General features: G+C 37.9%; 2 protein-coding genes across 3 annotated transcripts; both read left to right on the top strand.

Moving 5' to 3' along the window:
• The first annotated feature begins 18 nt into the window (after positions 1-18).
• On the top strand, positions 19-16,158 carry LOC147851968 (Zinc finger C-x8-C-x5-C-x3-H type family protein). Of its 2 annotated transcripts, none has more exons than XM_087333858.1 (15): positions 19-537; positions 1,215-1,388; positions 2,110-2,268; positions 6,525-6,617; positions 6,747-6,863; positions 6,948-7,022; positions 7,110-7,348; positions 7,428-7,536; positions 7,807-7,898; positions 8,001-8,063; positions 8,156-8,248; positions 8,320-8,418; positions 14,811-14,930; positions 15,615-15,704; positions 15,778-16,158. In XM_087333858.1, exons 1-15 carry the CDS (start codon positions 73-75, stop codon positions 15,794-15,796), a joined length of 2,007 nt encoding a protein of 668 aa, XP_087189984.1. In that variant the 5' UTR covers positions 19-72; the 3' UTR covers positions 15,797-16,158. The 2 variants fall into 2 exon arrangements, with proteins under 2 accessions (XP_087189984.1, XP_087189983.1); XM_087333857.1 differs by having other exon boundaries at positions 15,609-15,704.
• A 7,039-nt stretch (positions 16,159-23,197) lies between these two features.
• LOC147851967 (stress-related protein-like) lies at positions 23,198-25,323 on the top strand. Its single transcript, XM_087334521.1, has 3 exons — positions 23,198-23,452; positions 24,396-24,614; positions 24,866-25,323. The coding sequence occupies exons 1-3, from the start codon at positions 23,411-23,413 to the stop codon at positions 25,262-25,264; spliced, it is 660 nt and encodes a 219-aa protein (XP_087190647.1). The 5' UTR covers positions 23,198-23,410; the 3' UTR covers positions 25,265-25,323.
• The last annotated feature ends 269 nt before the right edge of the window (positions 25,324-25,592 follow it).

Raw genomic sequence — 25,592 nt, 5'->3', positions numbered from 1 at the left:
AAATATTTGGAAGAAGAAGAAGAAGAAGAAGAATAAGGTAGACGAAGGAAAAAACTTGCAGAGAATTCGACGATGGCGATGGCGATGGCGATGGCCATTGGCATGGCCGTGGAGAAACCTCAGAACGAAGAAGTACCCCTTCCTACTGTACTATCACGTAAGCAGAAACGGAAGAACTTAAAGAAAGAGAAGCGTAGGCAGATCAGACAGAAAGCCGCAGGTGAGGCTCGAATCGAAGCAGAACGACTTCTTCAAGATCCCATCCTTATTCAGAAAGAATCTGAAGCTATGGAAAAAGAAAGAAAAGAGCTAGAAATCCAGGAGAAACTTTGGCTTGAGCGAGAAAAGAAAGCTCAAGAAGATGCGGAAAGAAAGAGAAAAGAAGATGAAGAACGAAGGAAAGAAGAAGAAGAAGAGTGGATGTATGTTGATGACGATGCTCCCCCAGAGATCATATGGGAAGGAAATGAGATCATTGTTCGCAAGAAGAAGGTTCGAATTCGAAGAAGCGAGTATCAGAAAACCATATCCGACAAGGTAATTCTATTCTTGCTTCAGATATATCATGTTTACGAATTGGCAGAGTTTTCTTTACTAAATCTTATAGGAAGCTAGTTGAAAAGTATATATTTATGTTGTGTATTTATTCAATTTTTCATGCATGAATTAATTGGAGATTGGGAACACATAAATTTGTAGGAATTTCGCAGAGAGTCTATAGTTTGGGTTTGATTTTCTCTCGTTAATTTATTTTTTTCAGACACGTGTCCAAAACTGAGAGAAAAATCCACATATTCATAACAATTTAGTATCAAAGCTTGCTAAGTTCCCTTCTCAGTCTGAATCATGCATGAAATTGTCGGAAATTGGGAGAAAGCACCAGAAATTTACAGAAAGTTCATAGAAAAAATATACTTCTGTTTGATCTTATTGCCTTTATAAATATTTTCAACTTGCAAATTCCAAATTTAGACTGTCATTTTAGTGAATAAAGGTATTAGTTTCTGCCAAGTTTTGTGACATAATAGGAAATTGGAAGGAGATATTACAATTATCTAGGAACTTTGTAGAAAAATTGAAATATTTGTATTGGATTTTGTTACCTTCCTAAATATTTTGAACCCAAAGTTTAGCGAATTTGGCTGATATTTCTTTGACTGAGCCCATCATTTTCTCATTTTATGACTCATTGATTGAAGTATGGCTTTATTCAGGATGACCAACCAGTATCAAATCCTTTGGCTCCAATGAACATGCATCGTGATCGTGAACGTCCTGTTTCAAATCCGTTGCCTCCACAAATGGCTGCATTTGAGGAACAAAAGAAATTGGCCCGATCAAACCCCTTAACTACTATTGAACAAACTCCAAATTTTGGGACAGAACAGGTAAGCCATTTACTTAATTCAATTAACTTTCATCAATTAATTAAAAATACCATGTTCAATTTCAAAATCATGAAATCTTGTCATGGAGATGTAGTCATTTATTGGAAATGGAGAGATTAACTACATAAACAATCTTTGAGAGGAAACTGGATAGCAATTCCAAGTCTATATTTTGTTGTTCTATACACTAGAGTGGTCTGCTGTGAATTGGCTACTTAGAGACTTGGAAAAGTATGCCATTAAAAGTTTCTACCATGTTCATAACATGGTGATGTATATCCAAAATAGTGCTTTTTGAGATCTATGCTTCATGTTGATGATTGTATGATTTCAAGTATATATATAGATAGATAGATTCTTGAGAAATTGGGATGTGGCTCTCATCTAGTTGTCTTTATTCCATCTGCAATAAACATACGGCAGTAATGCTCTTTGCAATACATGCGGTAGTGTATTTGCTGTGTATGTGTGTATGAATATCTAATGTTTATCGGTTTAAGCATCAAGAATGATGATATGGAGCTATCTTGGTAACCCTCACATTTAAGAGAAAATTAAATTTACTCTTTAGATTTCCAAAATTTCTTGCAGTAGATTTTTCAAGCTAATGGGAAATCTCCATCATATGTAAGCTATCATGAAAATAGGAAAAGAATGTTTCATTTCCTTTATAGATCAGCTGTCATAACATTTGATTAATGTTGTTTCTTGTATTTTCCAGGATAAAACCCATTGTCCATTTCACATTAAAACTGGAGTGTGCCGATTCGGCGTCAATTGTAGCAGAGTGCACGTGTATCCAGACAAATCTTGTACTTTACTTATCAAGAACATGTATAATGGCCCTGGGTTACCACTGGATCATGATGAAGGGCTGGAGGTCTGTCATAGCTTTTTAGCTCTGTCAAGTTTTAAACAAATTAGTGTTTTTCAATGTTACTTTATCAGTGCCTGATGTCACTTCACATTAGAAAGATTAGTACTGTTCTCCTTAAACCATAACCTCAGAAGCACACTTTCAACAACACCATCAACGAGGACTAGCAGCTATGGCTGGGGAGATATAAGACAGAGTGTGTTAACGTTGTATCCTGATTATGTTTGTCTTGTTTATGGATGAATCCCGGTTTACATCATGTTCAATTTTTGGTAAATGTCTGTATTTTGTAATCTTGAAAATTCAAGTAAGGATTGATAAAACAGGCATGTGTTTATCACTAGGTGGTGATTTCCTTAATCATTTTGGGTACATATGTTTTTAACTTCTGGTGATCACCATAAAGGCATTGCCTTTATCCTTCTACCAAGACCACACGCAAGACTAAAATTTCATTCTCTTAATGTCAGGTTTGCTCTTTTCTTTTAATTGATCAAAATTAAATGTCGTAATGCTAGTTCTTTTGGTATTTATGATGCGAGTAGAGATATCATAGATTTTGGCCATATCTATGCATGATAAACTGATCATCAGTTCTTGAGCTATACATTCCAAATGGAAGATTACACTGTGTACTGTGTTAAGTTTAAATTTTGTTTTCCCTTTTCACTTTCTTTTGGTCAATGCTCAAAGCTTGGTCCAAGAATGTCGTGGGAAAGATGGTCTTCCACTTTGTGTTTGAGAGAGAGGGTGCTAATAGGTATGTATAACCACCTTTTTAAAGCAAAAAATGAGAGAGGGAGAGACTAGAGATTGATACATAGCTGAGTAGATGAGTTTGTCCGGCAGAGACCAGGAGTTATTATGCTCATCCCCTATGTTCCATAATGTCATTTAGTAAGAGTTAGTGCAATTAGTAATATTTGAACGCTGATGGGTGGGGGAACAAGAAGACGGCTTACCATTAGGGTACAACCCTGATACAGAAAAGAAAAGACATAAAAAGAAGAAAAGAAAAATAAAATGATTATTTGTCTATGATATGATCACACAAAAAGCTTCAAAGTTAGTACAAAATCCACCTCTGATAAGGGTTCCCCTAGCCAACTCTACCCGTATCTCTTCTACATTTTCATTCTTTTTAACAATTCAAGTGAGTCTGAGCTTGCACGATGTCTGAATCTAGGAAGATTAAGTGAATCAGACCTAATCCATCAGTGATGCATCATCGGAGGTCTTTCCATCAATTTCCACCCACCAATGGTGCATCCAGATCTGTAATGATTGTTAAGTCTAGGCACCCAAATTTGCACTCTATAACCTGATATATGGGGGGAATCTCGAGTCCTAAATAACTGATACATATCTTGTTTCAACTGAGATAGAAGGACGCTCATCTTCTCACTGTTGAGATGACTAAAGACAATGCCTTCCCTTTTCCTTGTGTAATCTGCTTTCACTAGCTGGTTCTAACAGAGTCTCAGTTGATTTCCTTTCCGTTAGCTACAATGATGTTTCGGTTTGCTGATTTCCTGAAGTCCACTTTCTCCTGGAGTTTGCAGAGAGGAAAATGGCTTTTCAGTTAAGTCAGGTAAAACTTGCTTGCCTTTTCTTTATTCTGTTTCTCACGTTAATAATAATCAAACGTGAAGTGGCCCAGTTAAAGTAGGGCTGTAGCGCCTGAAATTGCCTACCTCTTATATATGAAGAAGATAATGAACCAAATGTCATCTAGCAGCACCATACCACTTAAATGAGATTAAGATTTGGCTCCGCAAAGTACCCCCATGGATGACGACAGATAGTAAACCAATTTCCGATTCATCGAAGAGTTGGAAGTAGTCATAATGTGCCTGACTGTGTGTAAAGAGGCCTAAATCACCCTTCTCTTCAGTCAGGCTCTCATTGCTTTAGACTACTGGCTGTTCTGAGCTATAGTAACTGAATGTGATCTCCTTGTCTGGGTAGTATATGGAAAGCTGAGCCACAGTAGAGTCTCAGCCAATATCTGTGTCAACTCTGTGAGAAGGCAGTGGGATATTCTCTACAGAAGGAGTTTGTAGATCTTTCCCATATATACCTCATCTGTCTCCAAGCTGTAAGTATACCTCAGATGCTGGTATGCTGAATCAATTTCTTGTGCGTTCTGTCAAGTCCAACTATGCTGAATCAATTTCTTGGTGGTGGCATGATGTCTGACTCAAACCCGACTGTCTTAAGTATCGAAGTAAAAGGGCTGGTGGCATGCTGTCCTAGCAAGATCACATCTCTATCTCTCAAGAACTCCAAAATATCCTCATCTATAATCAAATAAGATGATTGCAGGTGGCTACTGTCCAACTTAAGCCCAACTCTGTTTGAAGTTTCGGAGAAAGAGGGCTGGTGGCATGCAGTTCTAGCGTTAAATTCTTCAAGCAAGATCACACCTCCATCTCTCAAGAATGCTCAAATATCCTCATCTAAAACCAGGATTTGCTCTCAGGAAAAGGCACAATGGGAAGTACTAGGAGAGAAATATCCTATAGGAATGTTTAGCTGTCTCCCCTCATCTGCTCACAGTCTAGCCCACGTGTATTCAGCAATCTAATCTTTATGAACAATGTATATGAGACATTGGAACTCTTTGAAAAGCACAGAAACTCCATTACGCTCTCTGCTCCACCATATTTGTTGTTTGAAAATTCACTCTTAGATGTATATTGACTCTTTTGTAATAGGGTTACTAGATACTGGATGTGTCTTTTAATGGAAGGTATAAGATTTGCTTTTGCAACTCTCCTCTAAGACACATACTAGCAATCAGCAAAAGTCTGATTCGATTCAAAGGCAAACTGGTTTGTGAGTCTCGAACTTAAGCCAAACCAAACCCAACCTTGAAATTGTTTAAATTCAACTGTTTAAACAGGTTCTCAAACCAAAACTGTTGTGCAAATAATTTTGCATTAAAAAGAAATGAAAATTATCAACTTTAAAATATGGAAAACATATGTAAAAATATATGAGTCTACGAAGGTAATATAAAAACTTCAATTTATAACAGAGATGCTAGGGTTTATGATTTTTATATCAATTTATATTATCAAAATGATCCGCCGTTAAACGAACACATGATCACAGTTTAAGTCATTTAATTTAAGCCACAATTTGAAGCTTGATAAACTGTAAACTGTCAAACATATACAACTTCAAATTAAACCAAAAACGATTTTTTCAAATTTGGAATTTAACCAAACATTTAAGCCATTAAGCCACGGTTTCGTGATTTGGTTTTGCATCAAACTTAACCATTGCCAATTGTTAGCTCCCACTTTCAATCATAATGACCCATTACAATCCCATGTTGACTTCAAACTAGCCCCATATATCTTGCATTGTCATACAATATGTCTCCCTAGTATCACCACTCTTCCTGCTCTATTGAAAGCAACTTTTTCTGCCTCTCTAGCTGCCTTGATGTCTAGTATGCATTCCCTCCTGTGTGCAATTTGGACAATGTAAGGTAATCCACAAAGAAAATTCCTGTTTTCTGAGAGCACCATGTTGTAGAGGACATCATGTTGTAGAATAAAACCTTCTTCCTCTACCTTCTCCAGGTCTCTTCCTCTTTCCTCTTCTTGTTATCCATGCCCATGAGTTCATATAGCTCATTTGTTTCTTTCTCCACATTTTCACTATTCTTGAGCCCAGTTACCCAGATGTGAAAGGATCTCACTTATTTCCTTTGTTCTTCCAAAGTCAACTTGATAATGGTTAAAGTTGTAGTAAGGTGGGCTATGATGTTCGTGGCTTTCATCTCTTTATTACTTCAATCCACTTTATTGCTTCAAGAACATTTCCACCCATGAGTCCTTTTGTTGGTAACTTTGCTATCTCCTCTTTAGCTTCCATTAACTCAGGCTTGAGGTAATCGATAGTTTTATTTCGTCAAGCATTGTAGCCCACCTTATTTCTATTTAGATCCTCCATGATTCAATCTTCTGGGCTCTTTATGGACGATAAAAATTCTAATTCTAATTCTAATTCTTGTGGATCACCCATTTCTTTATTGTTTCTTCTGTGCCACTAATTGTGTCTCGTTGCACCCATGTTTCGTCCCTCTCCAATTACTTTTTTATGGGGCTAGGGTGATCTCATCCCATGATGTATTATCATCCTCAGAATCCAGTAATATGGCCTAAAGAGTGAGTAAGAGCATGCAGTTTATTTGACCTTTTTTTATTCTAATGATGAAAGGAGTGATTGCTGATACTTATTTGCAGTATACAGATGAAGAAATTAAACAATACTATGAAGAATTTTATGAGGATGTGCATGGAGAGTTTATGAAGTATGGAGAGCTGGTTAGTTTTAAGGTACTAATAGAATCACAGTCAATCAGGATGTGTTTTTAGAGTTTTATCTTTAATGATCCATGCATACAATCCCTTTGGGTTATATTGAGCTATATTTTTCTCTTTGTTAATGTGTACACTTCTTGCCAGGTATGCAGAAATGAATCATCTCACCTCCGAGGGAATGTCTATGTACAATTTAGGTCAGTGGATTCAGCAATTTCTGCTTATAATGGAATGAATGGTCGGTTTTATGCTGGGAAACAGGTATCATTAGCTTGTTATTTTTCTTTCATAGAATTTGATATAATGTGGATGGTCTAATTTCACGCAACACTTTTGCAAATTTAGATTACATGTGAGTTTGTTGCATTGACACGGTGGAGAGCAGCACTTTGTGGGGAGTACATGCGATCCCGTCATAGAGTACTGTATCTTGTTTTGTAACATCTATGTTTTATTTTCCTTTCTATCGTAATTCATATGTGATATTGAATGAGGAAATGTTGACAGGTGTGTTCCCATGGAACTGCCTGTAATTTCCTGCATTGCTTTAGGAATCCTCATGGGGAATATGAGTGGGCTGATTGGGATAATCACCTGCCAAAGTCCATGCAAACTAGCAGTGGAAGAAGTTGTGACTGGGAGGATACAGATTGGAGACATAAGCATAGGCACCATAGTGATAGATACAGTTCAAGGAATGGAGGAAAACGTAGTTCAGATCATTCACATGATTATCATGTATCAAGGTAAATTTTCCAGTCTTATAGTTTGGCTGAAGATTTAGAAGAGGGAAATCCAAACGTTGTGGTTGCTACTATTTTGCAGGAAACGGAGACACAAAGATGACCATAGTGAGACCAGTTCTTATGAAAATAGCATATTGAAAGAAAGTGAAGGCAGTAGAAAAGACAGACAAAGGAGCCATGACAAAAGGTATACAGTCAAAATTGGATGAGTGTGGCTTGCCCTGAGTTTTTTTATTCTAGTGTACAAAATGTGTTGGTGTCAGAGCTGTTTATGTACTCTAGGGTTGATGATTGAAAAACATGGCTCAGGAGTACATTTTAGAACATGAAATAATGGCTCAAGCAAGGGGTGGTATAATTTGTTCTGATAGTCAAGCTTATCTAGTTAGGTGACGTCAGTCAATCTTCTAATATCTTTGTTGATACTGATTCCTGAATTGTTTGAACATATCTGCTGGGAAAGGCGATACAAAAATGCAAATAGTGATGATGGTTCCGAAGGAAGGAAAAGCACAAAAGACGGGAGGTATCACAAAATTCGTGATAAGAGGTAGAACCTTGTGAATATGTTCCTCTAGTTGTCTATAATCAGGGTATTATTAATGTACATTTTTTAAAGTTATTTATTGTTGGTTGTAACCATGTCATACAGTCTGGATAGGGAGAGCTCAATTGACAGGGATGCAGTGAATTTTACATGCAAAGATTACAACTGGTAGATGCTGCATAGAAATTATGTACACTGATCCTATGATTAAGATTGCCCAGTGGATGATCTCTGAATATTTACTTTTTATGTGGGGCTAGGCAAAATCGTGAACAATATCCTAAAGTCAGCCCAGTAGAAGGGGATGTAGTTAGTATAAATGGTACCAAACAGAGGCACAAATGTGACAAGAGGTACACTAACGACATATTTGTAATGATATGCTTCATGAAGTCTGTCATCTCATTGGATTTCTATTTTGCAGAAAGAGAAGACATCAAAGTGAAAGTAGTTCCTGTGAAGACAGCTTAATGGAAGGGAGGGAATCTGCAAGAAAGGAGAGACATCATCATCGTCATGACAGGTGTTCCTCTGTTTCTTAAATAAAAGCCTACTGTGCCCATAAAATATAAAATAATTATATACATTGGTGAGATAGTTGTGTGAACATAATTTTGCAAATAAGCAAACATTAATTTTTAATGATATATGAAGTTCTGTTTCTTTTTTTATGTTGGACATATTATGGGGCATCTCTTTCAAATATAAGTTTGTTGTGACACTATGGTTGGGGTATCACATCTTCAGCATATATGTGTCAGAAAAAAAGAAAGATATAATAACATCTTTTAAGAGACCAGAATGGCCTATAAATCAAACAAGATATTACATCTTAAAATGTTGTCTTGTCTTTGAGAACAACATATCAAAATAAGTGTAACTGAATAAAAATAGAAGTGTCTAGAGAATCACATTGACATGTAAGATTTTAAGACAGATAAATTATAATTTTTGTTTTCGAAATATCTCTAGCATAGGTTGATCCAAAATGGAGAAACCTCTGAAGTGCAGGAGGCACCTGAAATGGTGGGAGATAATTGCCTTAATTTGTCGATGACAAGGGTGGGAAGATCACGATCCATGAGGTGGTCTACATACACAACAAATTGCTATTGCCCAATCTGTTGTAACCCAACCCTTTCGCAATGTGCTGGGGTGGAGTCCACTTGTGTAGCCCTTGATTGACTTGTAGCATGAGTAGGAGTGACAGGAACAAAGAAAGTTGTGATTGTTCTTTGTTGATGAGCTTGTGTGGTTGTATTGTTGTTCATCAACAACTTCTCCTTGCATCCCTTGAGCTCTAGTCAGCCCCAAGCACTCTCTTATGATATCTCCCTCTTATTCTATAAAGAAAGTGCAGTGGCAAAAATAGTCCAAAGCTTTGGTTAGAGGGCAATGATATCTTCCCCTTATTTTATAAAAAAAAGTGCAGTGACAAAAATAGTGCTCTTTAGATTCCACACCCTGGTGACACAATTGGCAAATTCTATTTTCCAGAGGCCAGAGGTGTGCATGCATATCTGCCTACCACAATGTCTAACTGACATGAAGAGGTCTGCAGCTGCCATATCACACTGCATGCATGACGTAGATGTATATCCATATAAGAGGGCCCAAGTATAAATCCATCCTCTGATGCATATAGAAAGTTTGTGTTATAGTGGGCCATCTTGCTACCAAGAGATGTTGTGGGGTTGATCCATGCTATTCCATTATTTCATAATATCAGCTCAGATTACTCTTTTCATTTCTGCTTTTGTCATGTTTAGAATGGGACAGTCCCAAGTTATATTGGAATGGGGATAGTGACTTTGTGCTTATGCCATGTGAATGCTGCCATTGTTGCGTTTCAACATACCAACAATGATTATCCCTATGTTCAGCAAGTTGTTTTGATGACATAAGTGCCAACCTTGAGTACCTTCATTTAGGCAGCTCCCAAAGCTGCTGGGTACCGGCCACTGGTTGGAGTAATGTCTTGGTGATTATTGGGGCTGCAACCATCTGTGTCCGAATTATATCATGGGGCACTGATGCTTTGCTCCTTATCACGGGGGCAATCATCGAGACTAAATATCTCACCAAATCTTTCAAGTTATTTTCTTTGTTAGGGTTTCTACTTTGTCGAGAATAGTCATTGCGACAAATGTATCAAATAACTACAATTTAGTTTGTGGTTCTTGGAATTATAGATGTGCTCATTGTTTTTCAAGAGCACCAAGAGCTGCATATCCCTGAGAAAATTGAGCATAGGCAACCCTAGGGAAGTGAGGCCATATGAATGTTACTTCTAGGTATGAGTAGGATTGTGCATGCCACTTTTTCCTCTCACAAGAAGAATTCTGGTTCTGATCTGACCCATGATTGAGTGGTGTTAAACAACATTACTTTTATATAGGTTTACCAACAAACTTTTGTCTGGGAAAAATGTTTGTAAGGCATTTAATTGTCTTTTGTAGTCCATCTGAGGAGCTGGAGTGCTGGGCCAAAAGTCCCACTCTGCCCATTTGTATCCTAGTGTGAACACGTCCTCATAGTTAGGGCTAAATTACCCTAACTATATAAGTGAGGTTAATCTAGAGGTTAATGTAAATTGTCTTTCTTTGAGCACATCTCTCTCTTTCTCTCTCTCTCTCTTCATATGTGCAACTCTCTACTTTCATTCTCCTGAATATATTCACAGTGCACATCTCTACCTCAATCACTACTTGCGTTGTTTGCTAGACTCACTAATAGGTCCTCAATCCTATTTTGCAACACTCAACAATTGGTATCAGAACGACTTACAATCCGGCAGCAACAACAACACAAAACCTGAGAAGAGAAGAATCGACTGAAGGAAAGGACCAGGCCAACAATCTCACTTCCTACAGAACATGGCTTCAACATCCGGTATAGGAGTAGAAATCCGAAAGTTTGACGACAAAAACTTTGCCTTATGGAAGGAGATGATGCAGGATGTACTGATCATCCGGCATCAAATCGTGGCAATACGGCACAACAAGCCAGCCTCGATGACAACAGATGAATGACGCTCCCTGGACGAGATAACCTGGTCAACCATTTGAATGTATCTGGCCGAGAACGTCTACTTCAACATGGCCAAAGAGATGTCAGCATTTACCCTGTGGGAGAAGCTCTAGGCCATTTATGAGAAGAAGTCCTCATCAAAGCTCATATTGATCCGACAACTGTTCAATATGAAGATGAGACACAAATCCTGCGACCTCTCACATCAACACCTTCAGCCGGGTGTTGTACGAGCTCTCCTCTCAAGGGATTAACTTCGAAGAAGAAGTTAAAGACCATGCCCTCCTTCCGAATTTACAGACGAGTTTGGAGCTATTTTGCACAACATTCGCCAACAACTGCCCAAAGTTGAACCTGGACGAAACAATTGGCCAAGTCCTTCATGAGGACATTCAGCAAAAAACGATGGGACTCACCATCGACTAATCGGCAAAAGCCCACTACTCTAACGATGGGAGTCAGCTGATCTAGGGTGAATACACCTACCGAGCCTTCAAACAATACCTGTCCGACAAAGGGATCTATCAACTGAACCTCAACTACGTCAACTACACGGATGCAAGCGAACCAAGCTCCTACGAGGAAGCTATAGCCGCTCCGGATGCCGAAAAATGGCAAAAAGCCATGAAATCCGAGATGGACTCGATCAAGGAAAACAAGACATGGGAGCTGGTCAAATTACCAGCTGGAAGGAAGCCGTGGCCCTGCAAATGGGTCTTCCGATACAAAAATGTATATGATTTAGAGAAGCCCAAATACAAAGCTCGGTTCGTCACCAAGGGATTCAAACAAGAACATGGAGTCGACTACGACGAGATTTTCTCACCAGTAGTCAAGATGATCACTCTTCAACTCCGACTCGGAGTCGTGGCGACTGAAGATCTAGAGCTTGAGCAATTGAACGTCAATACAACTTTCCTACATGGAGACTTGGAAGAAGACATCTATATGTCTCAACCGGCAGGCTTCATGGCGATGAGGGAGGAAATTCACCTCGTATGTCGACTGAAGAAAAGCTTTTATGGCTTAAAACAAGCGCCAAGGATGTGGTATCAGAAATTCGATACCTACATTCAGCAGCTTGGTTACCGCCGACCCAACTTCGACCCATGTATGTACACTCGGGAATTGGCCGACGAGTACTGAATCTATCTGATCCTATATGTCGACGACATGCTCATTGCAAGGAGCAATCAAGAAGAGATTGGAGAACTAAAGCACAAATTCACGATGAAGGAATTCAGACAAGCCCGACACATATTGGGCATGCGAATAGAGAGAAATTGGATAGCAAAGAGCCTTTGGCTCTCCTAGTCCGACTACATCCGAAAGTTGTTGAGGCGCTTCAATATGGAGAACGCAAAGCCAACACCAACACCGCTTCGGACATCATTCTGACTATCAGACAAAGACTCCATCCACAGAAGAGGAGAGAAAGCGCATGAGCGGAATACCCTACACATCGGCCGTAGGAAGTCTCATGTACGCAATGGTGGCAACTCGACCTGACCTTGCATATGTCATAGGAGTTGTTAGCCGGTACATGTCAAAACCTGGACGGAAGCTTTGGGAGGCCATCAAGCACATCTTCAGGTATCTAAGAGGAACCGAAGATGTACAACTGACTTTCGGATCAGCAAATCTGACCAAAGTCGATGGCTACACTGACTCCGACTATGTTGGCAATCCAGACAATGGGAAGTTGACAACAGGTTATGTATTTACCTATGGCGACGGCGCCATATCATGGAGATCAAAATTACAAGAGTGCATGGCTCTATCGACCACAGAAGCTAAGTACATTGCCGTGTCGGAAGTAGCGAAGGAAGCAATCTGGCTGCACCAACTTTCAGTTGATTTTTTGGCTACAAGCTGAATCGGTCATCCAACACAAACCATACATTGCGACTCACAAAGCGCAATACACCTCATTCGGAATCCAGTCTACCATGCGAAAACGAAACATATTGAGGCACGGTTTCATCATATTCGGGAGCTCATAACGGAGAAGAAGCTTGAAGTCACCGCAGCTCCAGAGGGAAGGAGAATAAGGGTATTTAGAATTTAGAAAAGGGATTCCACAGGGATTTAGAGCCTCCAACTCATTTGGTGGGCCTGACTCTAGGATTGAGCCATATAGTTTAGGAAAGTAACAGTCAATCACGATTGTCCTATATTCTCGCTTTAGACCAACTTCTTCTGCCAATTCATAGCCTTGCTTGTGTCAAAATGTTGTTTGTTCGTCCATAGTTTGTGCATTGAAGTCTCGTAACAGTACTTTAAGTTCTTTTTTAGCATGCTCGACTGGAACTTTGGCATCTTTGACTATTTCAGCCCATGTCTGCAGTTCCTTATTGTCTTGAAGTGTGGAGATGCATTTTTCCATTGTCTCTTGTCCGTTTTGTAAATTGACTTTAATAGCTACTACTTAGGCCTAATTTGATGATATTTCATCCTTTAGCTACTACGCGATGTTATCCTTGAGTTCTTTCTTTACGAAGATTGTGACGTCTTTTTGTATGGCGTCTAATAATTCTTCCTTTACAGAGGCATGTAACTTTATTTTCTGCTTCTCTATCTCTTTTTGCATTTCCTCTTAAGGCTCTTAGTATATCAACTCCCATATGATTGACCTCTTGTGTGATCAAATGGCGTTGGACATTGCCTTTCCTTCTTTGACATCCATGGAATGTGCATTTTGGGTGCCTTAAGCACCCTTTGGGCACTACCCAGGGCCTCCATTGATCTGGTCTATCTTCATGGATTTTGAGATCCAAATCTTCACTTGCTATCCATTCTGAGTCTATGATATTCCTTAGCTAGGACAGCAGTGATTAGGTTGGAGAGGTTATGCTAAGTAAACCTTGCAGAAAAACACAGAGGGTAGGGATGGAGAGGCAGGAACACAAAAATTATGCCGACATTAGAGATTAGGTCAAATAGTATCTTAAGTAAACCTTGCAGAAAAATTTGGAGGGCAAGAATGCGGATATTAAGCAAGCAAGGCAGAGGTTGACCTTTTGCTTGTCTATTTTTAATCACCTCTTTGCATACTTTGCTTTTGACTTGTTAGTTTGTAGCTCTTTGGTTTCCTATATATGTAGCATTTTGCTAATGATACAGTCCAAGTGTGGCAGCACCGTGTCCCTAGAGAGTGTTCCTCAGAGAAACTTCCCATTCGTCATGTCTACTTCTTTGACCTCCATTGCACACTTCTATTTGGCCAGTTTATTGGATATACTCATGTGGCTCTCTGTCAATCTCTCTTGAACCTATTCAAGATGCCTGGGGTGCATGTACTGAAATGACTGGACAATTTCAAGTACCCAGAACTCTGCAAAACCAGCAAGTCAGTGTGTATAAGGGAATATGATCGCCGTCATGTGTAACTAAAATGACAAGTGATGACATTCAGTCCTATCGTTTCAGCTTTTGAGGCTTATTTTATCTGAATAACGTTAAAATATTAATTCCAGTGACGGGGCGTCTTAGTTCTTGTATTATTCTCTTTTCTAGGGCTATGTTCTTTCAGTTACTCCTAGTTGTTTGGGTGCTCAAGGCTTCGGTGAGTGAAAGAAGTTTCAAATATTCTTGTCATTATGCTGACCAATGTAAATTTGGTAAAAGATTGCTCATTAGAGATAAAAGTTTTTTTTTCCATCAATATAGCTCTATCATCTATATCACTGAATAGTCTCTCTAGTCCCATTCCTTTTTTATGTTTTGATGCATTGTCTAGAATCTTGGTTCTTTTTTTAATAATTTGCTTTGCTCAAACATTTAGAGTATGATAGTTGAATTATAGTGTAGATGTCTAGCATGTTTGCAATATTTTCTTTTGGCAGTTGTAGAATTAGTGACTATAATTACTTTTTCTTTTGGCAGGAGTAAAAAGCAAGGTGAATATCGCAAGCATGACAAAGATAGTGTGGAGAGATCAGGTGAAAGAGGATTGTCAAGAAAATGCCACAGGAAAAAGAGAAGGCATGAAGATGCACACAGAAGGTAGCATTCATTGCCATATTTGAAACAGTGCGTATTTTTTTCTTATTGATGAAGGGAGATAGAGAGAAGATAGAGGAGAGGAAGAGAAAATAATGTTATATTATACTATTAGGGGAACAAGACAAACTTCTTAGACTCCAAATACAAACACAACTCCAAAGAACTCTTCTTTCTATGACTCTAAATGACAATTGCCTTTATTCCTTCCTTCCTTCTTCTACCAAGCCTCCTCTCACTTCTTGTAGACCTTCTATTCTTCTTTCTTCCCTTCCTATGGCTAAGAATACCCTCCTATTTATAGGTTTTTGGTTGCATTATTCTTGCTTCCTTTTTTTGTAAATATACTTGAGTCTATGTGAGGTATTTTTTTATATCACTATTTTTGGAAAGCTCTCATCAGCTTTTTTATGAATCTTTTCTTTCGAAATTTGGGTATCGGAGGAAGAAGTAACGAGCTTTTTTATCTATCTAAATCTTCGTATCCACGCCTTGCTTTTTTTACTTTTTTGAAAAACGCCTCTATCTTTATCCATTTAAGTTCCTTCTTTGATTGTTATGATACTTGAATCCTTCATATGGAGCTTTATTCTTGAGTTCCCAAGTGCCCAACGTATTTGCAAATATCTTTCCTTTGGAACAAAAACTGATTTCACACTTCTTTTTTTAATCAACATATAGTTGCAGTAGTAGTGGAGGGACAAGACTGAAAGAAAAGTTGCGGCATGGAACAGCAAGGGAACAGAAGCATCATGACATAGACAGATATAAACCAAGGTTTTGTTACATGTTCCTAATATTTTAGATTCTCTATTTATGATTGGACCTAATTTTACGTTAAAAAATACAGCTATGACTCAATGGATTGATAATTCATTGAGAATGTGTGGATTTTCTGGGCAAGACAAAGATATCTATATACAGTGGGAGAGCTCACAGTTTACTGAAAAGGATGCACAGTATTAAAAGCAAGGCAGATTTCTAACAGATGCTTCTGGTACGAATTGAATATCAAGAGGGTATCTTTTGTGTAGATAGACACCCAAATACCAAAGACAGCATGAAAATGTATAAAAGGCTACTAAAATAACTCAGGATGTGATGAAAATGTATATTTGGTCAGAAGTGATTTTCAAGACACTTCCATCATTGTGAGTTTGTGTTTGATGATAAATCTTTGTAATATCAGGAGTTCAGCAATGCAATATGAAGGCGGTAAAGTTTAGCTATATCTTTCAAAATTTTCTAGAGATTGTCATCAAGGTGGTCGATTGAAAAACTGAGGATGTTATGATGAACATGTAGATATTGCCATTAATGATTTTTGAGCCATTTCCTTCATTGTGAGTTAGCTCAAATATGAGAAAAACAATCTAAAGCTATATTGAGAGCTAAGGATGCATATTCTTCATTGATTTTGATTGATGTATGAAATATGGTTTTCATACAACACATTATATCAAATGCTGATTAATTCTGACCCAGCACACTTCATGAACATGGCTAAGTTGTGTTAGCAACAAAAGTGTTTTAAAGCTTGATGAAAATTAGTGAATTCAAGATTCGACTTATTGAGGATTTCATATCACATTAGAGTCTATCATTAAGGTTCCCAAACCAAAGCAAGTTCTGAAACCTTGAATTATGGCTTTGGGTGGTAGTCACATCATATATGTTATGCTTTGAAGGTGTGTTTAGTGTGACCACAGTTGAAGAAAGTATGAATTAAGATGAAAAGTAATTTATTTCTAGGCTAATAGCAGGATGTGATTGCAAAAGATGACGACATGGTTTAATTGAATATGAGATGAAAGTGAATAAATTTAGTTGGTGATTTTAGCACTAAAATATGCTCGACATTGTGAAGGTGTTAATTGATGGATCTGCAAAATTTATCAATCTAATGAGCATATTAATGCCATAAAGGTATATTACTGATGAAGGGTATAGTGACTTGGTAAGTTTGTTATCCTATTGTGCAAGGTGATGGTCATTGTGGTTGTTGCCACTAGGAATCGCCATGTGATGTTGTGGTTGCTAGTTGACATAGATGAATAGTAGTAAACCAATTGTTGTGGCTAGGACACATGGAATTGGGCTTAGTTAGGAATGTCGTACTTAGCTACTTGCAAACCATATTAAGCAGCACTTAATACACAAAATGGACACTACAAGATGAAACAAGTTGAAACAAAACAAGGATCAAATCAATAGCAACATGGCTTACAAATTCTCTAGAGGGTCGAAATCCCAAGTGCAAACTAGTATTTGATTAATAAAATCACTTGATTTCATTTGAGTATGTGTGGTGTGAGGAATAGCGTTGATGTAATATAATCTAATTTAAAGGTCATGAGTTGATACTTTAATAAATATAAAAAATCATTTTGTATTCAATCATATGCATTCAATCTATTAGTGGACCCTATATAATTAATATCGAAGTTTGTGGGTATGAGACCTAACTCGGCAAAAAAAATTACAAACTATCTTTACACTCGTGATCATGATCACCTACAAATAGAGGCCCAATGCTTGTCTACTCATGTACAATGCACACTTCAAAGTAGAAAATGAACCCAAAGATTCTAGAATGAGCTCAACCACGAACAGGAAGACATTGGTGCAAAGGAGGTTGAATGACGAGCAAGTTTATCCCTACAACAGGCTAGTTAGTGTAGTTTTTGTCTATAATCGTCTTTAGAATTCTCCGATGTGTTTTGTTTATCGACATAGCCAATCCACTAGATTGTGGATAATAAATGATATTGCATCCACATGTTTTGGAATACTTTGAAACATATACTTTGGGACGACATTGTAGAATCTTGCAGTGCAACATCTCTTGAGTTCTCAACAAATAGTGAGTATTTAAACTTCACTTGAAGGAGCAAAATTTCAAACATGGGATTCGAGTAGAGTGACTACTTTGAGGCTGAAACTCCATACGAAACCATGTCACCAAAATGCTTGTTTTATACCTCGTAAATGCACTAAAGTGTCAAACAGAGCATCTAGTTTCATTCAAATGTAGTTTTTATTTACAATTGTACTCAAAATTCTCTACAGCATTTTGTTCATCAACTTAGCCAATCCATTGTATTGCGAATAATACATGATGTTGCGTTGGTGCCATCATGTAAAACTAAACGTGAATATTGTCTTAGAGCAAGTTCTAGAATTGGCATATTAAAATGTTTCACGTATTCTACGTATTTAACAAGTATTTTAAGTTTCCAAAAAAATTAAGTACTAGTAATGGCATATAACAAGTTTTACATATTTGCAAGTATTCTAGTTAACCAAAGGTTTGCATCTCATATTTTTTAGACATGGTAAATGCCATCATAGAGTCCAACGATAACTCCACAATGTGTTTCTCGAAGAATGGTCAACTTGACTTGTTGGTGCTAGACTCTTGAATGTTGGATGTGTCATCTATGCCCTAATTGTAGTGTATGATGATACGGAAAAGATTCATTTTTTATTGACATGGTTACCATTGTTTGTTGTCAAATGACTTGGCTCACGAAGAATTGCAATGCTAGTGGTTGCCAATCAACAGAGGTCAATGGAAATACCAAATGGTTATGGTTAAGACACACATGGAATTCAACTTCCTTAGGTACTTGTGAGCTGTATTGAGGAGTGCTTAACACATGGTGAACACCACAAGGTGAAAATAATGGTGGGATAGAACAAGGAGTAAAACATAATTGGTTAAATGGGAAGTAGTACAATGGCACAACAATGGTTTATTAGAAACACAATTCTATTAATGATTATTACAAGGGGAGCAATGCTTTGTTATGATTACAGGTTGACTAAGGACTAAGGCTCTAAATGGCAATTCTACCTCCCCAAGTTTATAGAAAGGGATAGGAGGAACACTTAGTGCCGCTTGGCATTCCGACTTGTATCAAATTGATGCAAAAGACAATAGCCAATTTCTTCTCATCCTATATGTGAACAACATGTCAATTGAACACTCGACATGAGAAGAGTTGATGAGTTTACCTATCTCAAGACGAGTACATCATCGAGGTACTTGAGTGGTTCAACATGAGTGTGGCTAAATGTTTGGGTACATTGAGGACAACCAACATAAGAGTGAGCAAGGAGGATTGTCTAATGTATACCATTGATAACATGAGGTTTGACATGGCTTATGTAGTTTGAATCGTAACCAAGTCATGTGGAATCCTAGTGGGATATGCTAAGATCAATGATATATCTTCAATCTCCATCCATCGATGAGACACATAAAAAGATCTAACCATACATTTTGGTACAACTATTCATTAGTTTAGTATCAAATCACATCATTTAACCTCTAACATTCCCTTTGCCGATTTTGTCAATTATTTATCATTTTATCAGCTTGACACCAATGTAACCATAGAAAGTTGTTGATTTTTTCTTTGGAACCTTAGACTAAACTTTGGATGGACTTGGATTTCTAATTGAAAATTGTGTTCTCCTTAGACCAAGCATATCTATGTTTGGCCTTCGTATTTAGTTTAAGAGAGAGATAAGAACATTAATAATAAATTTATCTATCTATCTCTCCGAAGTTTGATCCTCTCTCCGACCTCAAACTTGTCCTACAGATCACATATTTTGGCCTCTCGTGGATGATATAAAATCTGCCTCTCTTATCTCTATTTTTGCATTGACCTACAATTGTCCCTATACCATTGCATGCAATTCCTAACTTCGGCCTGCATATCCAGTTGGAGGGAGAGGTGTTTCCGAGAACATTGTTATGAGTCATGACCTATGATGCTTTCGAGTCACTTTCACACAATTTTCTATTCCTACGTTAATGCTAAGGAAGAGAGAGAGAGATCTTATTGATTATCTACTCTTGCTTTTCACAAGGGTAAAGAATCACTTTATTGACCAAGCAGGCATACATACACGCGCTTTTCTAATCATTAGAATACTTTTATAATTCTTTTTCTCTTTTGATTCGTTCCAATAACATCAAGAAATTTTAAAACTTCTGCATGGAATTTGGCAATGTTCAATAAAAAGACTCTCATTTTACTTGCTTTTTCTTCTAATCATATTTATATTGATGTCCTGTAATGAACAAACACATGTTGACCTCCTTGTGTATTGTGTAGCATTTTCACATGGATAACACACCAACAAGCACTAAGTGAGACATCACAATCATGAAGTTTTGATTCATGATTGAAGGGAGAATGTATCTTGTTATATATTCATTGCATGCGTGATGGTAGATTGTAGTGTAAGTGTATCATAAGTGCTCCAAAATTTTACGTAGACTTTTCATTAAGTGAGTAGTAATAGCATTTGACATGCACCCTAGTATCTCATAGGGCAAGTAATGTTCAACTTTGTTGGTCCTACCAACTACACGAGAGTTTGATTTACTCATCCACATGATACTCATAAAGTATCATAACCTATCCAATGAGATGATAAAAACTATTAAACGATACATAATAGCTTTCCATGTAGAAGGTAAAAATTGCTTATGTTGTAAATTAAAATTAATCGATTTTGATGAAGAACTCCAGAAGCATATCAATTGGAAGCAGGATTAAGTTATAACATTAGTAATGGGTATAGATAAACACCAACGAAATATATCTAGTGAAAACCTCTCAATCCAAAGAATATAGTGTGTCGTTCTGGACATGTTATCCTTCATTCCATTGCAATGTTTGTTGTTTTACACCAAAAATTAGACACGATTTCTAGATGTGAATTTGAAGTATTCGCAGCAATGTATCATGACAATCAAACATGTTAGCAAACCTATGTTGAAAGTATGCACTATCAAGGAATTTTAACATATCCTAAGAACTTTTGATTGACCAAGAAGTTAGAGAAAATAAAATTGGTGGATAGATTTTGTATTATGTTCGGTAGCTAGTAAAACAACTCCAATGAACGACTCTTAGATGGAATAATCACACCTCAAGGAGGTTTCGTTGAGTATTGGCATTTGGGAACAAATCCAAAATATTTTTAAGAAAATCTTGATAAGGTAGGAGGCTTTGTTCTCTTGAATGATACAAAAACAAAATCTCATTGGCACGAAAGATACAATTACATGGTTACTTCCCAATGGCAAGTTTAGAGTGTGTTTGGGTAATAGGTGCAACATTTCGACTCACATATCGAGCAAGATCTAACGTAAGTATATAAGAATATGTATTGCCAAGGGATAGGATGAAGGTCTAATTGAGTCCATATGATTTTATTAAAGGATGTACTACTTACTGCCTTGAGTATATCCCAAGACTAAATGTATATGTAGTTAGTTATATGTGGATACGACTATGCATCAGATGAGATAAAACATGTAGATAATGGGATATTTAGAAGTGTTAGAATCCTAACGACATGTAAGGGGAAAACCTATCTCTTGCCTTTTCTTAAAAAATCCCTATTCTGCAATGTTAAAAGAAAGAGTACGGGATGTATCATCCTTCCAAATGTACTAAGATGGTTCCATTACTTCACTATTTGAGCAATGCCAAGGTCTTTTATATTTTCCCCAATGTGACACCACTAAGTTATGATACCATTGTAGTGTTTTACACAGAAATTATTTATAATTGTGTGTTTTCACACATACACACACACATCAAAATTATAAGCTTGTCTAGATGAGATAATCAAACTATATGTATACTAGTTTAGTAAGACTATCAAATGGGTAAGATTTTGAGTTGGGGTACATGGGCTAACTAAACTTGATCGCAATAAGGATACACCCATAGCATTGGAGAAAGAGAAAGAATGATTTGTATTGTTCGAGAAATTACGGCTTTGACTAGGACATGTCGATAGTATCCTAGCAAATTTATTGACAAGGTTGCCAAATGGAATCTAGATGCTTGCGCATTACAACTCAACTAGTAAGGTTATCCAAACTTAAGCCATAATGTTGCCTTGTGAATGGGGCCAAGCGGATGTAGCTCAATTGGCAATGTAATATAAGGGTGGGTTGGGCCAGAAATGCCATGTAGACGTAGCTCAATTGGTAATGTCGTCAAGTGGAGCCCAAAAGGTCATGCATTCACCCATGTGTAACTTCGATTGGTAATGTCATGGTAGGCGAAGGCCGAAAGGTTATGCGTTCATTTGTCTACACATGGTAAGGTCAGTCATATAAGGGTCAGGTGTTCAGGTCATTACGTGTTCACCCATGCGTATTTTTGAATGGTAATGTCATGGCAGGTGAAGGTTGACAAGTCATATGTTCACTTGTCTACACCTAGTATGGCCGATCACATAAAGGTCCAAGTGTTAGGTTGTTTTGCTAGAGTCAATTTTCGTCGGTTTTTTGTATCCCCAGATATTTCCGTAGAGAGACATTTAGGAATCAGCAACGGTTGGGTTTTTGTTGAACCGGTTTGTCCTTATCCAAACCAAACCGGTTAACCAATTTAGGCTTCACCAGTTGGGGAGTTTCCAAACTTGAACCGAACCGGTTTAGGAACCAATTTAGTAAAGCCGATTAAGCCTTAATTGGGTTGGCCGAGATCGGTTCGGTTAGGTTTGAGCTCAAGCCTAAACCAAACTGAACCAAACTTTCAAACCGCCAAACTGTTGAACGAGCCGAGGCGTTACCATTTCCTAAAGACATTCTCATATGTCTCCCACGAATGTCTCTCATAGAAACGAGAAAAACAAAAAGGAAGAAGAAGCATTTAGTTAAAACGAATGTCTCTGAACGAGGAGCATATTGTGTATAATATATTCAGCTGGAAAATCAAAATAAAATAATTAATTTAATATAAAATAAATATGGAGAAGCTTCCAGAAAGTACCAGACGCAGGATGAGGTTCGGAAGCCACGGCAGAGGCCACAGAAAAGCGGGAGAAGCTTCCCGAAAGGGCCTTCGGGCCGAGCCTGAGGCTCGGAAGCCACAGCAGAGACTATAGAAAGACGGGTAGAAGCTTCCCGAAGGGGCCATCGGGCCGAGCCTCAGGCTCGGAAGCCACGGCAGAGACCATAGAAAGAAGGGGAGTAGCTTCCCGAAGGGGCCATCGGGCCGAGCCTGATTCTCGGAAGCCACGGCAGAGATCACAGAAAGACGGGGAGAACCTTCCGGAAGGGGCCTTCGGGCCGAGCGTGAGGCTCGGATTGCCGAGCCTCGGAGCTTCGGGAGGTCACAGCAACAATGGCGCCTCACACTACTGTACAGTTTCTTTTGTTCCTTTTTTTGCGAGCGTTTCCTTTTCTGTTACGCTTCTTTCTTCGTCGTTCGTTCGTTCGTTCCTTTCTGTTTCTCCTTTCTTCGTCGCTCCTGCAGACGTTCCCTGTCGTTCCATCTCGTCTGTTTCCTTCTCCAATTGTGCAGGCACTCGCTCACTCACTCCAGCTCTTTCTGTTTCTGTCTCTTCTGTTTCTTCCTTCCATTGTGCTTTTTGCGATCTTTGTTTTCCCTTGATACCTCTGAACGTGCCTGCACCTTCCTCACTTTCCCCCTCTAATCATGGCCCCCGGAGCACCAATCGCCGATTCCGCAGCTCCACAGGTATACAGAGCTTTTCTTTCTGTTTTTTTTTATGTATTTTCTTCCACAGTTCACTGTGTTCAGCTTCTTCCTTTCTTCTACTGTTCCCTGTCTTAAGCTTTCTTCTCTGTTTCCTTGTTCTAGCTCTCGTCTTTCCTCCAATCATTCATTTATTCCTAGCTTCGTTCTTCCTGTGCATGTTGAATTTCGCTTCGAATTGTTCGAGTGTCAATACAAGGAATTCTCTGAAGAAACCGTGTTTCCTTGTTCTAGCTCTCTTCTTTCCTCTCATCAGTTATTTGTTCCTAGCTTCGTTCTTTCTCTTATCTAGTTCCATGTTATACGCTTATCTTTTGCTGCATGTTGAATTTCGCTTGTAATTGTTCGAGTGTCAATACAAGGAATTCACTAAGGGACCATGTATCTTTCAATAAAGTCTATGGAGGTTTTTTGGATATTACTTCCTCTAATTTCCAAGGTTCTGTACTTCTCTTTCTGCATGTCGATAGTGTATGATGAAGTAACTGTTTGAATGTTGATACTCGCACAAGCTAGTTAAAACACAAGGTTCTATGTATCAGTGAGCATTTCAATGCATAAGTCGGCATTGATAGACCTAATTTGTTTGTTTATGAAAGCTTAATTTTTTCTGTTTCTTTCTCCTGACTAATATATGTTCTATGACGAATATATATGCTCACGCACCATATCATGCATAATCTTGGATATTTGATAACGTTTTCAGTTTACAGGAACATTTCATTATTCAACTTGACATTCCAGAAAAGAGATTTTGTGATTACGTCTTTTCATGCCGAGTTGATCCTTCAATTCCGCACTCATCTTTTAATGTTGTGCACGTGGACTATAATAAATAATTCAGCTCTGAAACGAGAATGATCTGAATGTTTTCATGGTTGCATGTTACACACTGAGGATTTTTCTCTGAATTCTGATTTTACAGTCCCTGAAAACAGGACCAAAGTATCTTGGTGTAGTGGAAATAGTAGTTGATAAAGCTACGAAGTATGTAGCTGGTATCTATGAATTTGCAAAGCATAGCTCAGGGCCACTCAAACCTGGTGTGCAGTGTGTAGAGAGCACTGTGAGAACAGTGATCGGTCCTCTCTATCAAACAATAGAGGGAAAACCATATGAAATATTGCTCTTTGTTGACCGAAAGGTAAACATATATTCTTTTTAAGCAATTCTTTTATTTCAAAGTCTATTTGGCTGATACATATTTGCTAATTCTTACTACGTTGCTATAAAATTTAATTATCTGTGTTTTATAGTTTCCTTCTTAAATTCCATACTTTTGAATTCCTTCTTGTATACAATACTGTAATTTGAAATCACTGGCTTGCACTATACTTCTCGGATATCCTATATGTTAGAGTCACTGAGTTAATATTGTTGATTTTTTTTGAGAAGGTGGATAATGTTGTGGGAGTGGCAGAAGGTTTTGTTCCTCAATCATTGAAAGTGCGGTCCTATCAAGCTTATGGAGTTGCCAAACAAGTACCCGAAATAGTGAAATCAGTTGTATCAGATCTTCAGACGAATGGTTTAATTGAAACAGCGAAATCCTATTATGCTACCTATGAGCCTTTTGCAGAAAAGTTAACATATGCTGTGTGGAAGCAGTTTTTGAAATTACCATATGCGCCTCTGGCTGTTCATTTTGCTTCTCCACCCACGCTCTTCTGTGCTGAGAAATTCAATGAAATTGTTGGTAGCCTCAAGGGCAACCATTTCCCTCTTGCAACCTATATCCCAACTGTTCCTGTCGAGAAATTGGCGAAGGCTGTGAAGGTGAATGTATCAACTTGATTCTTAAAATTTAATCACTTCTATATAGAGGCTTTATGAATTGTATCAGTTTTTCATTAGTTTCTTTTTCATGCATGGGGTTTTCATGCTCGTTGTATGTATAGTCATCAATTGATTAACCACACGTTGTTGAAGTTTCATATGATATTTCCCCCCTCCTTTCAGGATTTTATTGGAGCTCTTTTTCAGGGTTTTCTTGAAATCTCATATCTTATCTTGTGGTTGGTTTAGTTCATGGTTTATTGAAATTCCATCTGATATTTTAGGCCTTTTTCAGGGTTTTATTGAACTTGCTATTGATAGTTTAGGGTTTTATTTTTGGAGCTCC

This window comes from Azolla caroliniana, unplaced genomic scaffold (assembly GCF_043228905.1).
Source record: "Azolla caroliniana isolate FFs.n. ecotype wild unplaced genomic scaffold, voAzoCaro1.0.p SCAF_18, whole genome shotgun sequence".
Classification (NCBI taxonomy): domain Eukaryota; kingdom Viridiplantae; phylum Streptophyta; class Polypodiopsida; order Salviniales; family Salviniaceae; genus Azolla; species Azolla caroliniana.
This window is presented reverse-complemented; position numbering and strand designations above follow the sequence as displayed.

What these genes read in the sequence shown, in the direction of transcription:
- LOC147851967 (XM_087334521.1), top strand. Translation starts at nt 23,411, where the DNA reads ATGGCCCCCGGAGCACCAATCGCCGATTCCGCAGCTCCACAG. An exon ending in CCGATTCCGCAGCTCCACAG is followed by an intron (nt 23,453 to 24,395) that starts GTATACAGAGCT and finishes CTGATTTTACAG; the next exon opens with TCCCTGAAAACAGGACCAAA. An exon ending in TGCTCTTTGTTGACCGAAAG is followed by an intron (nt 24,615 to 24,865) that starts GTAAACATATAT and finishes TTTTTTGAGAAG; the next exon opens with GTGGATAATGTTGTGGGAGT.
- LOC147851968 (XM_087333857.1), top strand. Translation starts at nt 73, where the DNA reads ATGGCGATGGCGATGGCGATGGCCATTGGCATGGCCGTGGAGAAACCT. An exon ending in CACAAAATTCGTGATAAGAG is followed by an intron (nt 7,899 to 8,000) that starts GTAGAACCTTGT and finishes CATGTCATACAG; the next exon opens with TCTGGATAGGGAGAGCTCAA. An exon ending in CATGAAGATGCACACAGAAG is followed by an intron (nt 14,931 to 15,608) that starts GTAGCATTCATT and finishes ATCAACATATAG; the next exon opens with TTGCAGTAGTAGTGGAGGGA.